Source organism: Rhincodon typus, chromosome 4 (genome assembly GCF_021869965.1).
Source record: "Rhincodon typus isolate 14 chromosome 4, sRhiTyp1.1, whole genome shotgun sequence".
Taxonomy (NCBI): domain Eukaryota; kingdom Metazoa; phylum Chordata; class Chondrichthyes; order Orectolobiformes; family Rhincodontidae; genus Rhincodon; species Rhincodon typus.
Window position 1 is genome coordinate 30,241,765 of NC_063335.1, and position 15,359 is coordinate 30,257,123.

Sequence of the window (15,359 nt, forward strand, 5' to 3'; positions counted from 1 at the left end):
GGTGTGGAAAAAGTCCTTTGAAAATTTGGTGTCCTTTCCCTCAAATTAGATGAATGTTGCAAACTTTGATGTGATGGGACTTGTACTCTGGGCATAAATTTACCAATATCATATGCTCAGTAATGATTAGCATATCTTGTGCAGCACCATGACTAATTCATAAAATTGTGGGGAATCCCTGACAGATTCGTTATTGGAAACATCTATCACAGCACCACCTATAGGTGCAACACATGTTGCTGGTGAATATAGATAGCTTTATAATAGAATATTTCGTAGGATTTTAATGTGTAATTAATTTCAATTTTCTATTTTTTTTGGGGATATGAACATCACTGGCGAGGCCAGTCATTATTGCTGATCTAATGTCATGTGATTTGTATGTTACTATCCTTCAGTTTTGGATTTTGAGTTTTGAAATAGTGTTATATGGGTTTTCTATGTTTGAAGGGGTTTATAGAATCCCTTCAGTGTGGAAACAGGCTATTCAGCCCATCAAGTCTGCACTGACCCTCCGAAGAACATTCCAGTCCCTTAAGACAGGGAGAAAAACAAACGTAATTTAATGACTAACTTATATATCGTGATCCTGTTGATTTAGTCTTAAATTCAGTTTTTGAGAGATTTCCTGGGGCATATAAGGGTCTTGATTACATTAGGAGTGAACAAAGTAAACAGTGTAGTGCATCAGGCTTGTAGATAGAAAATTCAGAAAAGTTTTTTGGGCTTAGGGAAACACTCCGGCTGGGAAGGCTTTTTAGTTACAGTTTGGAGCAGTTTCTCAGAAGTCTTGGCTGGACCTGGATGTGACAAACGGTTACTCCTGAGAAAGGGAGGTAGTTTAGGACTGTTTTTAGGAAGAAGTTACCTCAGTGAGAGAAGTTTTAGTTTAAAAGCCTTGGTTAAAACCCTTGTTATTTGGTTGTTTGAAGCTGAAAATTGAATTCTTTTTTTCTGTGTGTATTGTGAACAAGGTCAGAAGACACCAGGTTATAGTCCAACAGGTTTATTTGAAATCATAAGCCTTTGGAGCACTGAACCCTTGTCAGGTGAAGTGACTTTAGGATGTTGATAGGAGATTTGGTGATAATACTCACTAAATGTCAAGAGGAGACGGTTAGATCCTCTCTTGTTGGAGATGGCCATTCTTTGCACTTGCTTGACATAGCCCAGGTCTTACTGTGTGTGGACATCTAAAGCTTCAGTAACAGAGGAGTTACAAAAGGTACTGAACGCTGCAATCGCCAGTGAACATTTCGCTTGTGAACATGTTGGATGGCAGGTCATTATTACATAAGTCTGACTGTTCTGAAGGTGTTTTGAATTAATTCAACGGCTTGACATTTAGTGTCATTTCTTTTCAGAACAACGACGCCTGGTGAAACTAAGATTTTAGCAAATGAAGTGTATGAAATTTTGCAGTCATCGAGCAGTGAAGAGTCTGACTGCACAAATGATCGTAACTCACATAGGCGCAAACCACAGTTTTTCTTGGGAAGCACTAACAAACGGGCGAAAACAGTTACTCTGCAGATAGATGGTTTGGATGATGCGGTAAGACATCAAATCTGAGAGAACTATTTCTCCTTTTTGAAGTCAACAGAGGAGGGAAAGGCAAAACATTGGGGTGGGAGGATGGAAGAGGAAGGGTGTGTGGCAGGAAAAGGGCTGGGAGGGTAAGTGGAAAGGGCAGGGGAGTGAAAGAAAGGCAATAGGATAGGATTGGGGAGATGAGAGGAAGGGAAAGAGAGGAGAAGAAAAGCTGAAGAGAGGAATGGGAAGGAAAGAGAGGGAGTGGAGGTGGTTTGGGGGTGTGGAAGAGGAGAGAATGTGTGGGGTAGTGGGTAAAGGAGCAAGGAGAGATGTGGGTGAAGAAGAGACTGGGGAGGAGAGATAGCTGAGATGAAATGAGAGAGAACGGGTGAAGTAGTGTAGGGGAAATAGGGGTGTAGAGGTGAGGAGAGAAGGCATTGAAGGAGAGAGATGGGTGTGTGGGAGGGAGGGAGGGAGGGAGGGAGGGGAAGAGAATGAAAGATTCCCAATTTGTAATTGTAATAGTCTTTACATTTGAGTTGTTGGAACAAAAGGTTATGGGAATAGGTCCAAAATGGCTATTGAATCATAGAATTTACCATTTGAGCTATGAGCCACTGAAAGAGCAATCCCTGTAGTCCCATTCTCTTGCCCCGACTCCTCCAAATTCTTCATTTTTCAAAGATATATCTAGCTATCTTTTGAAACCTCATATGAATTAACGTTATTGATTTGAATTAGCTGTATTGTCACGTGCGCTCGAATCAGTGCGGTGAAAAGTTTACAATGTTGCCGCTTATGGCGCCATCTTAAGTACAGGATACCTGGGTACGGATACTTAAGTATGGAATCTGTCTCCACCACTTGCCCAGATACACAAATCTTGAGGTCCTTCTGCTCCTGTACTCCCCTCAAAATTGTGCCATGGAGCTTGTGTTGTATGTCCATGTTTCTTCCACCAAAATGCGTTATTTCACATTTCTCTGCGTTGAAATTCATCTGACAGGTGTCTGCCCATTTGGCCAACTTGTCAACGACCCTCTGAAGTTACTCAGCGTCATCCTGATAATTCACTATTCTCCCTGCCATTGTGTCATATTGGGAGAGAATTGTGTGAGAAAGGGGAAAAAAAGAGTGAAAGCTATGGAATGGGACTAAGTAAATGCAACTTGCATACACCTGGTGTGGACGCAATGGCTGCTGTGCTATAACAGTTTGTTTATTGTTATTTCTTGCTACTTTATGAATAAACAAAACAGAAACATTGTAGATGAACAACAAACATAAAGTTGATAACTTGTGCTGGCTTCTTATGATTTTGATAAACTTGCTATATACATGTAGAAAGGAGCCAGTGCTTTACAAGCTGCTGCTAATTTAAAGATTTCCTCAGCACCGCAAATGAGTCCATAATCACCTTCTTTGTCAAACCACAGCAATTACGCTTCGCTCCATTAAAAGGATATGGCATATAAATACACTCCATTTTTTAGCATGAATTAATAAAGCAATGTATTTTGTGGGTCTTTCTTGGTGAAGCTCAAAGTTTCTCACACTGATAAGTGTTTATTTTTACTTTGACAGTTTTATTTTGTCATGTAAATTCATTTTATTTCAAATTAATTGTTCTGGTTAAATGCTCTTTTGGGGTTTTCTTTTAGTCACGGAGGAATATGTGTGAAGAAGCATTGTTGAAAATTAAAGGTGTCATCAGTTTTACTTTCCAAATGACTGTAAAAAGATGTATTGTACGGATCCGTTCTGATCTAAAAGCAGAGGTAAGTCTGTTTGTGGAAAATAATGTGACTACTGTTTGGCAATACCCGTGGTAAGTCTGACATTCTATCTTTGGTCTTTAAAAGTTTCCCAATCCTCTAGCCTGCCACTGACATTTACAATGTGGTAAGCCTTAGTTTTGTTTTCCTTATTATCTTTGCATCAATGGCCACGCAAGGAAGTTAATGTAGGTTTGTAGTGACCGTAACAAGATCAGTCAGCTGGACATCATAGAAAATGAGTTCTCTGACTGGGGCTGTTAATCAGGTCCAATCAGAGAAACCTGGCTGACAGATTAAAAAGAAGAGTGCCAGAGATTCTGATGAGGCTGTGCCAGAGTTGAGGACTTTTCACATGTAAATAAAGGGTGACTTGGTGACAGGATTCCAGCCTTTGGAGTTATTTCAGGTTTACAGGCTGGACTTCAGGTGTTAAGATATGAGGAGAGATTACACGAATTAGGCCTGATTTCTCTAGAATTTAGAAGGCTAAGGGGTGACCTGACTGAAGCCTTCAAGATATCAAGATAGGAAAAGACGGGGTAGATAAAGATAAACTGCTTCCACTGGTTGGGAATTCGAGAGCTAGGGGGCATAGTCTGAGAATTAGGGTCAGACTGTTCAGGAGACATGTTAGGAAGCACTTCTGTACACAAAGGATGGTAAATGTTTGGAACTCTTTCCACAAACAGCAGTGGATGTTGGATCAGTTGTTAATTTGAAATCTGACCATAGATAAATTTTCGTTAAGCAAAGGTATTCAGGGATATGGGTCAAAGGCAGATATATGGAGTTAAGCCACAGATCAGCCGTGATCTCATTGAATGGTGGAATAGGCTCAGTGCGTTGAATGGCACTCTTGTTCCTCTGTTTCTAAATTGTTCCAGAGATTCCAAAAAAGAAAGATGAAAATTAGTTTAACCGTTTTCTTATACAACTTGACATTCAATTTTTTTTAAATGGCAAAATAAAGGGATTGTAAAGATAGAGTTTTGCTCTCAATTTGTGTGCTGATTTATATAAGTTATTCACAACTGGGATAAGTAAACTGCTTGATTCCAGCAGGTGATCAAAAAATGATCAGCATTCTGTGGTCTCTCTCAAACCGCTGTTGGAATTTTACAGTGGAAATGTCAAACCCTTGCATCAATGTTTTCTATGACTCAGCATGAGCCTAACTATTGGCATTACCTGTGTTTATTTTTATTGTAGGCACTGGCATCTGCTATTGCAGCAACCAAAATTCTGAAGGCACAACAAGTGATCAAAAATGAAAATGGAGAGGAGGTAAGATATGTCTACCACAGAGATCATTTAAACATTGCATTTTTCTTCTTGAGCCCCAAGGCCCTTTAGTCTTTTGTGGCAATATGAGAGACAACCAATCTAGCCTTGGTATTAATATCAACATTGGTTGTATCAAAAATTAACACCTATGAGATACATGGGAGGAACTAGATCTTGACTGATTGCTTTTTATCCTTCTCTTTCTGGATGTTTTGTGCTTTATTTTTGACTTTATACCACCAACTTGCTGGGCCCAAAAGATGGCTACATTTTCATGGATATGAGTGAATGCCTACATTTTGTTTAATAAGATACTTTAATACTCTCTAAACTGTGAAACCAGAAGAGACATAGGCAATGCTTTGCCTCGTATTCCTATTCTCACGTGGGATTTGTACAACAGTATTTTTATCATTTAAAATTAGCAGTAAATTTCTTCTAAGCATTCTTTTGTAAATGGTAGACATTTTGTTATCCATCAGAAAATTTTCTAGGTCTAGATTTTCTAATCTAATCCTAGGTTAAATCATTAAAGCAATAAAAATTGATCAAAATGCCTTGTATTCAGTATAATACAGAAAGTTTAATATTGATGTAGACATATTCACATTAGAAAGTTAATGCCAGATTATCTAGCAAGTGTTCTGTGTGATTTATGCATTGAACTTGTCATAGTCTTTATGGACTATTCTGTTTGTCCTAAGTGATTCTCATTAAAAATGTATTGCCCTTTGTGGCTATACATGGCCTTTATAAAGATAGATTTTATAGTTTAAGTTCTTGATTATGTAGTTGTATTGTCAATCTTTCTATTGAATTAAGAAGAAGTCTTTCTGGTGATAAAGTCCTCTGAGGACTGGTAGTTTTCTCAAACTTGAGTCAGTTGTGGAACTACTTCTGGTTTCAGATAAGTGATTCCACTTGTTCTGATGACATTAGGTCCCATCCCGTCAAGTTTTTACTGTTCTGAAAGCGGTTCACACTACTGTGTACAAACCTCTATTTAATACCCAAGTAAAATAGTTGTCTGACATTTTGCAATATCCAAACATTTTGCATTTTGTATTTTAAAACTAGTGTCTGGGCATTGAGAAGCATTTTGAGGTGACACTTGTGCAAATATTCATTTTTATTCTAGATTTATTGGTTGTTTTGAAGTCAACATTGAAATTACCTCATCAGATTTGATTTCATATTAAAGAGGACTAATGCAGATTTATGGTTGGGGAAGGGCAGGAAATATACAAAGACTGTATCCTTTCAAGATAGTGTGAAAATTAGGAGGAAAATTAAAAAAAGATAACACTTTATGAGAACATAAAGAAGGATTTTCTCTTACTATAAAATTTCCTTGTCCACATGATCATAGGAAAATCTTAGAGCCTGTTTACTGTAACTGACTAAAGCATTGGTTTCCATTTTCTGCCTGCAACGTCTTCATCCTTTAAATAAGGAAGAACCTGCTAATAGTTCCTTGTTTACTGTGCAAGCATATATTTTGCTAAACTATTGAGTTCAAATGTTTAGTTTCTACAACGTAGTTTAATTTCTTCTCAAATCTGTCAAGCTACAATAAAAAGACTAATTCTCCTGTAATAATTAAGGGTTTTAAAGATAGGGATTATCCTTTTAACTGCCTTTGAACCTTGACCAGGGCTTCTTTCACCCAGCATGTGAGAATCCATTAATCTGTTACAGTAATCCAGATAAGGCTAATTTAGAGGTGTTTCTAACTTAATTCTGCTGACAACTCAGACCCAAAATTGTGTTGGCATATGCCTATTTGCATATCTCACGGAGAAGGAAATGGGGCCCCATAACAGGTAAATAAGCATTCTACAATGTGTCTGTCCTTCTGGGTCTTTTTCTTTGGAAGGAAGATAATGTATTAAGGAAACACAGACTGGTAGATAATTTAGCTAATTGTGGCTGGAAATGATTTTAGACAAACCTTTTTATGTACTATAGTGAAATAAAGGAGATAACAAAAATAATGGATGAAGCTGGATGAACTGAATTCCAGTAGAAAAAAAGCAATCAGGTCGTGCTGCAGTTACACAAGGCATTGGTAAGACCATATCTGGAATACTATGCACAGTACTGGTCACCGTACTTATGGAAGGATGTTAATGAATTGGAAGCTGTTCAGAGTTTACTTTAGTACCTAGAATGAATGGATTGCCTCTCTGAGGAAAGGCTAGACAAGCACTACTTGTATTCTCTAGACTTTAGAAGAGTCAGAGTAGGTGCCCATTTAATACAGATGAGGAAACATGTTTTTTCTGACCGTTGAGAGCCATTGGAATTTCTTTCCTCAAAAGGCAGCAGATGTAGAATCATTAAATATTTTTAAGGCAGAGGTAGATTCTTTCTTATCAAGGTGATGAAAGTTTATCAGGGAAATGTAGGAGTGTAAAGTTGAGGTTAAAATCAGATAAGCTATGACCTTATTGAATGGCAGAGCAGGCTCAAGGGGCCATGTGGCCTACTCTCGTTTCTTGTTCGTATGCTCGTAGGAGTGCTTTCTACTCGCAGCAATAATCCATAAAATGGTTCTCTTAAACAGAGATATATTAGTGTCCTAAATGACTTCAGAAATCAATTAAGTGGCCATAGAATAGAATCTTATGAAAGCATTTTTAGATAAGTGAAACCTTTGATTTGACTGAGCCTTGAATTAAAGTTCATAATACAACACTCCCACGCCAGTTTCAGATTTCACTATTCGATGCTTTTCTGGCTGGCATCCCACCCTCCAATCTCTGCAAACTTTAGCTTGTATAAAACTGTAATGCCTATATTGCATCCCTCACCAGGATGCACTCATCCCTAACTCTGTCCTTGCTAAACTATGTAGGCTATCAATCTATTAACAGTATTTTAAATATAAATCATGTCAGACTGTTGGTAATTCAATTTTTAGGAATGTTCTCTTAATGCTATGGTATGCCACAGATTCTCTATCACCTTGTTTTCCAGCATAATGTGAGGTAAAATGGGCATTCTTCAGATTTAAAAGTAGAATTCTTTGGCCCATTTGCATGATACATGTTGACCAATGATTCAATTGGTATTGGTATTGCTGTTATCAAGCACTCTATTTCTGTATCGTGTGAAATATAATTAAATAGATTTTAACACACTGCCTGTTTGTACCAGCTACGTGAATGGTATTTTCCAATAACAGTTTTTGCCTCCCACGCAATTGAGTGATCTTGTATCAATTTCGGTACCTGTGCAATGCCAGGTACATGGGTAGTATATCCCAGCAACCGGCTGATCAAATCAAACAATATGTTCCTTTGGTTGTTTGTTGTAGGCAGCGTGTTGACTGTACTCAATCAGCCCACACTTGCAACACTCAAACTAAATGTCTGCTGTTAGTGATTCCACAACTGGATATTACATGCTGAATAACCCTTTAGTACGCTAATTGCTATGCTGACCACCAATTTAAAATAAACATGGACCGGTTCTGTGCAAACAAAAAGGAATATGCTGCACCTGTATTACCTTACCTGCAAACTTGGGAAACCTATAGCTCCCCGTAGCTTTCTCTATGGCAAAGCCTCAGTCAATTGACTTGCCAACCAGTTAGTTTCTTGTGTGTTTTGTGATTATTTGAAATTTGACATTGTTGTATTTGTCCTGATGTGTGAAAGTTGTAAATTTTTGCCAACATATTTCTTTAAAGCAATATTTAAATTCTGTGCTACTGAAAAGTTGATAGATAAATTGCTTATTGACTCTCTTGTATTTCATTGGCCTTGGCTGCTCATTTCACCTGTCTGTCCATGTCCTCATGAAGCTGTTACCACCTTCCTCATTGTTTACTGCAATTAAATTGTGATTCAAATGCAGACTTTAAATGTATATTTCCTACACCTAAATTTATGTTCTTAATGTATAGAAAAGAATATTGTTTCTAACAGTAATCCATGCTTCTTCATTTGTGCATGTGTTTTTGTTTTGGGTGGTAAAGTTATGGGTAGTTTCCCCATTCATTATGGATTGGATTTTTACTTGCCTGTGGTTGAGCTAGTGTTGGAATTCAAAACAAAAGTTGAGAAAGGCTTGTTGAAGTAACGACTATACAATTGTATTTTGTCAAAATAATGGTGACATTACAAAATCTTTAGAATAAAACTTGCACAAAAGCATTGATGTATATCTTGCTGTGTTTTATTGACATATCTAATTGCTGTACTGTGTAAAATAGAAAACATATTTTAAAAGAATATATTTAAAACAACCAAAGGAAATATTTCCACACCTTCCAAATGCTGTTCACTGATACTGTTTGAAGTTTTTAATCTTTATTTTATAGATGCTAGTTCCATTCCAGGGTGCATCTGTTGAAGTAGAAGAGAATACAGATTTACCAGACTACTTGCCCGAAGATGAGAGTCCCGCAAAGGATGGGGACAATGCTGTGTCCCGTGTTGGGAATAAGCAAGAAGTTGGTGGTGGCTGGTTCAGTACAGCAGCAAACTTTTTATCAAGGTCATTTTATTGGTGACAGGTGGTTGTAGCTACACCAGACTTGGGTATTTGTAGGACTGTGGAAACAGGGAGCCTGTTTTACCATTGTTGTGGTGAATTGTCAAGTGCAATTTGCAGTAATGCAAAAACAGTTTATAGAGGCTTTACATATACTGCATTTTCACTAAAACAAGAATTTAAGCCATCAGTAATAGAAGAGATCCTTTCTGCCTTTATCATTTAAATTGCCTCACAATCATGTGTTTATTATTTTCTTCCAACGGGTCCACATCAATACCAAATGACATGAAAAGTGAAGCTTAAGCAACTAGAGTTTGGATGGATTCTTCTGCAGCATCCTACGTAGGGTACCCATGTTCAGCTCTATCACTTGAATGTTGTACAGAAAATCTCTTTGTTAATGTAAAGAGAATTGTGCATGAATTATGCTTTTTTTGATGTTACATATTTCAATGGCATTTCAAGTACTTGCAGTTGCTTGAGACCTAAAGGATTGCATACGTTTGCCTTAAATTTTATGTTCAAATTCTAAAGCCTTCATTACATATGCCTTTTTGTTTTCCATCTGAGTGCTGAAGTTCATTAAGCTTTTTGGTGCAACTTATCCTTGAAACTTATTAATATTCAGTCTTTTCTGTACATAAAAGTTGCACTCTGATCAATGTACAGTAAATGAACCAACGTGCTGACTTTTAATCTGATTTTGCAACAGTTAAATAAAACTGTTGCAAAAGCCCATTAGCTGCACTTTGAGTACTCAATGCCTTGCTGTTACAATGCAACATTTTGTTTTATTGTCAGATGACATGTATTAAAACAATGGATAATTTGACAATTGAAATGTTTGTTTGAGGTGACAGATATGTACAATATTCAACATATAAATCTTTGTTATTAATTTACATTCAAGTAATTAACATTTAGTTTGTGCCAATAACCTGTATGTTCCACTGTGTCACTACATCTTCCATTAAACATATTGTATATGGACTACATTTCCACATTTTAAAAGATGAGTTTTTTTTTAATGTCACCTGTGCACACTTTCTCTTACATTTTAGGAACAAGTTCTCTATTGTACTTGATACTGTGCAAGCAGATTCCCACTCATATGACATTTAGTCTTGTAAATCATGTGAAATGAAACATAATCTGCGTTTCTGCCTGGCACAGATCAGTTGGTCTGGTAAGTGCAGTACATATGAAAAGATGTTTATTCATTGAAAGGGAGGACAAGACCAACAATTTTTAAAAGAAGTTATAGATTTTGCCTGTAATCTGGCTTTGGTTGAGTCTTGCATTCACTGTCGTTCTGGGGGAAAAGAATAATGGAATCCAAAATCATTGATTTCTTTTTAAGAGAGAGTTTTCTGAAGAAGGGTCTCGACCTGAAACGTCAGCTTTCCTGCTCCTCTGCTGCCTGGCCTGCTGTGTTCCTCCAGCTCCACACTGTTATCTCGATTTCTTTTTAAGTTTATTTTAAATAGCTGAACTGCATATCCTTTTGCTGAAGTTATCCAACAGCTAATTTCTGTGGTACCACTTGGAATTGTGTTGTTTTAGAGGAGGATTGACTGACTATTTTCAAATATCTGGTACTCGTTCTGTAATCAGTTCCACAAATTGCAATTTGTTTTTTTTTTCCCCCCATGTTAGAATGAAATAGCTGCTTAATGAGCTGAGAATACTTTCTTTGCCACTCCAGTTTTTGTGTTGCGTTATTAGGTGATTTAGTATTTAGGTATTTACATTAGGCATTTGAGTAAATCTAGACTCCTTTTTGGTACAATTTCAAAATTGATCAACACCATCTTTTCTACTGTACTTTAGTTATGGTTGCAATAAGTTTTGAGAATATCCTGAATGAGAATTGTAAATGCAGCTGGCATCCCAGACCTCGAAATTGAGTTTGTGAGCCCATAGTTCTTGCATATGCATGACCTCAACTTGTGCATTATGAGCTATTTTCCTTGTAATTTTGCATCAAGCTGCAGGTTAGAACAATAAAAGTGATACAGCATAGAAGGGCGCCACTTGGCCCATCTTGTCCACACTGCCCTTATGCCGTTTCTAATCACGTCTTCCTGCACAATACCCATTGCTGTGCAGTTTGCAATACTTAAGGTGAAGAAATGGATATTTTTAAAAAGAGTTCAGGGTCTCTGCCTCCACCATAGCTCAGGCAGTGAATTCCAGACACCCACCACCCTTTGCATAAAAATGTTTTTCCTCATGTCCTATCTAATCCTTCTGATGCTTAGCCTGAATCCATGACTCCTGTTTTTCAACTTATTGCTAAGGGACCTAGGTTGCTCCTGTTTGCTCTATCTCCATCCCTCACAATTTGGTATAGCTCAATCATGTCACCCCTCAGCCTTCTCTAATTCAAGGAAAACAACCCCAACCTCTGTTCTCTCCTCATAGCTACAGTTCTCTACCCCTGGCTACGTTATAGTAATTCTTCTCATTCGCTGGAGAGAGTGTATACATTCTTCCTGTAATGTGATGACCAGAACTGCACACAGTACTCCAGTTATGGCCTCACAGTTTCTTTTATAGTTTAATCATTTTATCCTACTTTAGTGTTCTATACCTTTGTCAATGAAGGAGAACATTCTATATGCTATCTTTACAACTTTATGTACTTGTACTGCTACCTTTAGGGACCTGTATACTTGCACCTCAGGACCTCTCACTTCATCGACCCCCCCCTCAGTATGTTCCCATTTTTTGTGTATTCCCTTTTACTGTTTGACCTCTCTAAATGCATTACCTCACAATGTCAGAGTGGTACTCCATCTGCCACTTTCCTGCCCACTCCACCAACCGAGCTGTGAAAGGGATGAAAACAGTTCACAGAGATATTGGAAAAATTAAGTGTCAGGCAAAAAAAATGGCAAGTATAAAGAACAAGGAAGGAAGAATAAAAGACCATTATTACTTAAATGGAGAAAAATGGCAGAAAGCTGCAACACAGAGAGACTTGGGGTATTGTGTATGAAACACCGAAAGCTAGCACGCAGGTATAGCAGGCAATCAGGAAGGCTAATGGAAAGTTGGCCCTGATTTTAAGGGGGTTGGAATATAAAAGTAGGGAAGCCTCACTGCAGCTGTACATGGTGCTGGTAAGCCCACAGCTGGAGTATTGTGAGCAGATTTAGTCCCCTTATTTAAGAAAAAATATTTCATTGGAGGCAGTTCAGAGAAGGTTCACTAGGATGATCCCTGGTATGGATGGATTCTCTTATGAGTAAAGGCTAAATAGGTTGGGATTCATGGGCATTTAGAAGATTAAAAGATGATCTCATTGAAATATATGGTTCTTAAGGGGCTTGATAGGGAAACGCTGTGAGGATCAGAGGGCATGCTTTCAAACTAAGGAGCCAGTTTAATACAGATGAGGAGGAATATCTTTTTCTCTAAGGGTTGTGAGACTTCAGAACTCATTATCACAGAGAGCTGTGGGGGCACAGTCCTTGTGTCATTTTAAGGCTGAGAGATTCTTGATCAGTTGGGGCATCAAAGGTACAGGGAAAGGGCAGGAAAGTGGACGTGAGGAATGTTGGATCAGCCATGAACTTCTTGAAATGGTTCAGTTATTAACAGAATATGACTATTTATAGTAATTCATTTGACTTTAACAACTGGTAGAGAAAAGGAAGGATTTCTAATCTACAGTGCATCTTAAACTGAAGGTTAAAAGTAAGATTGCCATAGTCCCAGAGAACTGTAGAGACAGATGACTGGTGGTGGTTTAACCTGAGGGTCACCTCACAAGGTGAGATGTTGGGAAGGCTGGACCTTTATGATAACCTCAGCCAATGTGAGAATTAAACCCATGCTGTTGGCATCACTCTGCATCATAAACCTGCTGTCCAGCCAACTGAGCAAACGGCCCACTCAACTTAAACTATACCCCATCAAAAACCCCAAAATACAGGCACACTCATTCATGATTTATGCAGACAAAAGAAAAAAGAAGACATACCACTTGATTCTGAAGTTGCAAAACTATCCTGGTATTTTAACTATATATAGCAGTCCAACTTCCATTAGTTCAAAAAAAAAGTCTGTTAAACACAATGACAGTCTGTCTTGATACTGGGACTCTATTCATGTAAAATAGCCTACAGGGATCATTGCTAATTCGACATTTGAGCCTGAGGCTACAGAGGAAAGTATTGAGATGTGTGATGAAATGTTGCTTTGAGGGAGGTTTAAATGAGTCTTTTTAAGCAGGAGAGCCACAGAAGATGGGAAGGTAATTCCAGAGTTTAGGACCCAGGAAGTAGAGGGTGCAGCTACATATAGTGGACTGATGTGAGAAAGAAATAGAAAAGGTTGGACAATGAACCCCGCCACCCCCACCTATGCCCCCTGTGCGCAGGCACCAGTGACACCTGAGGAAGGAACAATGCTACCAAAGCTGGTGTATTCAAATAAACCTGTTGGACTATAACCTGGTGTTGTGTGATTTTTGACCTTGTCCAACCCAGTCCAGCACTGGCACCTCCACACTATGAGCTGTCAGTGACTGGCATAAATGTCACTTTTGCCTTATCTTACCCTGCATGCACTTTGATATCCAAGGCTGTAGATTTGGAGCTCACTCATAATCATTGGGGAAACATTTGTTTTGAGTGCTTACAATCTTCTCCTTAAATGCTTCCCATCACCCTGCCAATGATTTGCTTCGAGTAGCTGTTTCCACTCCTCGGTTACTATGTCATATCTCAGTTTTGTAAAATCGGCTCTCCCGATTCGCACCTGGTCTTTTTTTCTGTTTTTTCCTGTTAAAAACTAAATCTAATTGAATTCTGATCTCTCCAACACAAAATGTTCTCTCACTGACACCCTTTCTGCCTGCCCAGTTTTGTTCCCCAAAGCTAAAGTTAAGTCCAGGACTATTTCTCTTATTGGACTGGTTAAATATCAACAAACAAATTCTTTTGGATGTATTTTAAGAGCTCTGTTCCCACTACCTTTTATGCTGATTCTATCCCAGTTAACATCAGAGTGGTCAAAACTCCCCATATTATTCCAGTTAAGGGGCGACACAGTGGCTCAGTTGTTAGCATTGCTGCCTCAGTGCACTGGATTCAAATCCAGCCTCAGCCCACTGTCTGTGTGATGTTTGCATGTTCTACCTGTGTCTGAACATGTTTCCTTTGGGTGCTCCGGTTTCCTCCCACAGACCACAGTTGTACAGGTTTGGTGGATTGGCCATGCTAAATTACTCAGTGGATTACCCATGGAGAATGCAGGGTGATAGGGTAGGGAGACGTGTCTGGGTGGGATGTTCTTTGGAGGGTCGACATTGACTTGATGGCCTGCTTCCACACTGTGGGGATTCTATGATTGTTTGAGTACTTCTCAGACATTTGATAATGTATGTGCTCTCCTATCTCCCACTGGCTGTTTAGGACCTATTGTACACTCCACAACTCAGCTTTTCCTCTTTTGTGTTCTTCAATGTAACTCATATGGCCTAATTTGATGCTCGTTCTCATGTATAATCTCTCCATGACTTCATTGTTTCTTTTGCCACTGTTGCTACGCCATCTTTTTTTAAACACCCCTTCCTCATCCCTATTTGAAAATCCTGTTAAGAATGATGAATTGGTATTTCTGTCCATCTTTACACCATGTTTCATTAATACTTCCAAGGGTGTAACTAACTGTTGCCTCAGCTCGTCAGTCATAATTCCTTTGTCTACTTGTTAGCCCTTGTTCCTTCTGCTTTCAACACTCACAAGTTTCTGTTGTTCATTTCCAACTTTGCCTCTCTTTCTTCTGAATCCAAGCTAAGCTTTCCATTCCACTGCCAAACTTGTTTAGACTCTCCTAGGCTCAAGTAAACTGTCCCCAATTATATTGGTCCCATCTTGTAAAAGGGCAAACCATTTGTTTTTAAGGGTCCAACTTCTTCCAGAGCTGGTCCCAAAACCATGGAAATCTAAAATAACACAGTGTGGAGCTGGAGAAACACAGCAGGCCAGGCAGCATCAGAAGAGCAGGAAAGCTGACAGTTCGGGTCAAGATCCTTCTTCAGAAATGGGGAAGGGGAAGGAAGCTCTGGAATAAATAGAGAGAGGAGGGGTTTGGGCTGGGGAAGGTGGGTGAGATGGTGATAGCAGGTAGGGATTGTTCAGTGAGGTGGGAGGAGTGGGTAGGTGGGAGAGAAGACGGACAGGTCAAGGAGGCAGGGATGAGAGGGAGGGTTGGTCTTGGGATGAGGCCGGGGTGGGGAGATTTTGAAGC

At 38.8% G+C, this 15,359-nt stretch overlaps 1 protein-coding gene across 2 annotated transcripts in view; it reads left to right on the forward strand.

Moving 5' to 3' along the window:
* Positions 1–10,093, forward strand: part of armc1 (armadillo repeat containing 1) — an 18,650-nt gene extending 8,557 nt beyond the window's left edge. Inside the window, exons 4-8 of one of the 2 annotated variants that reach the window (XR_007261969.1) lie at positions 1,365–1,554; positions 3,195–3,311; positions 4,521–4,595; positions 5,734–6,663; positions 8,923–9,022. Coding sequence is in view for 1 of the 2 variants with exons in the window: in XM_020524775.2 (XP_020380364.1) it covers positions 1,365–1,554; positions 3,195–3,311; positions 4,521–4,595; positions 8,923–9,114 (574 nt within the window). In the remaining variant the exon portion in view is untranslated. Of the gene's footprint in view, positions 1–1,364; positions 1,555–3,194; positions 3,312–4,520; positions 4,596–5,733; positions 6,664–8,922 lie in introns of both variants that reach the window. The other variant, XM_020524775.2, reaches the window with a different exon arrangement.
* The last annotated feature ends 5,266 nt before the right edge of the window (positions 10,094–15,359 follow it).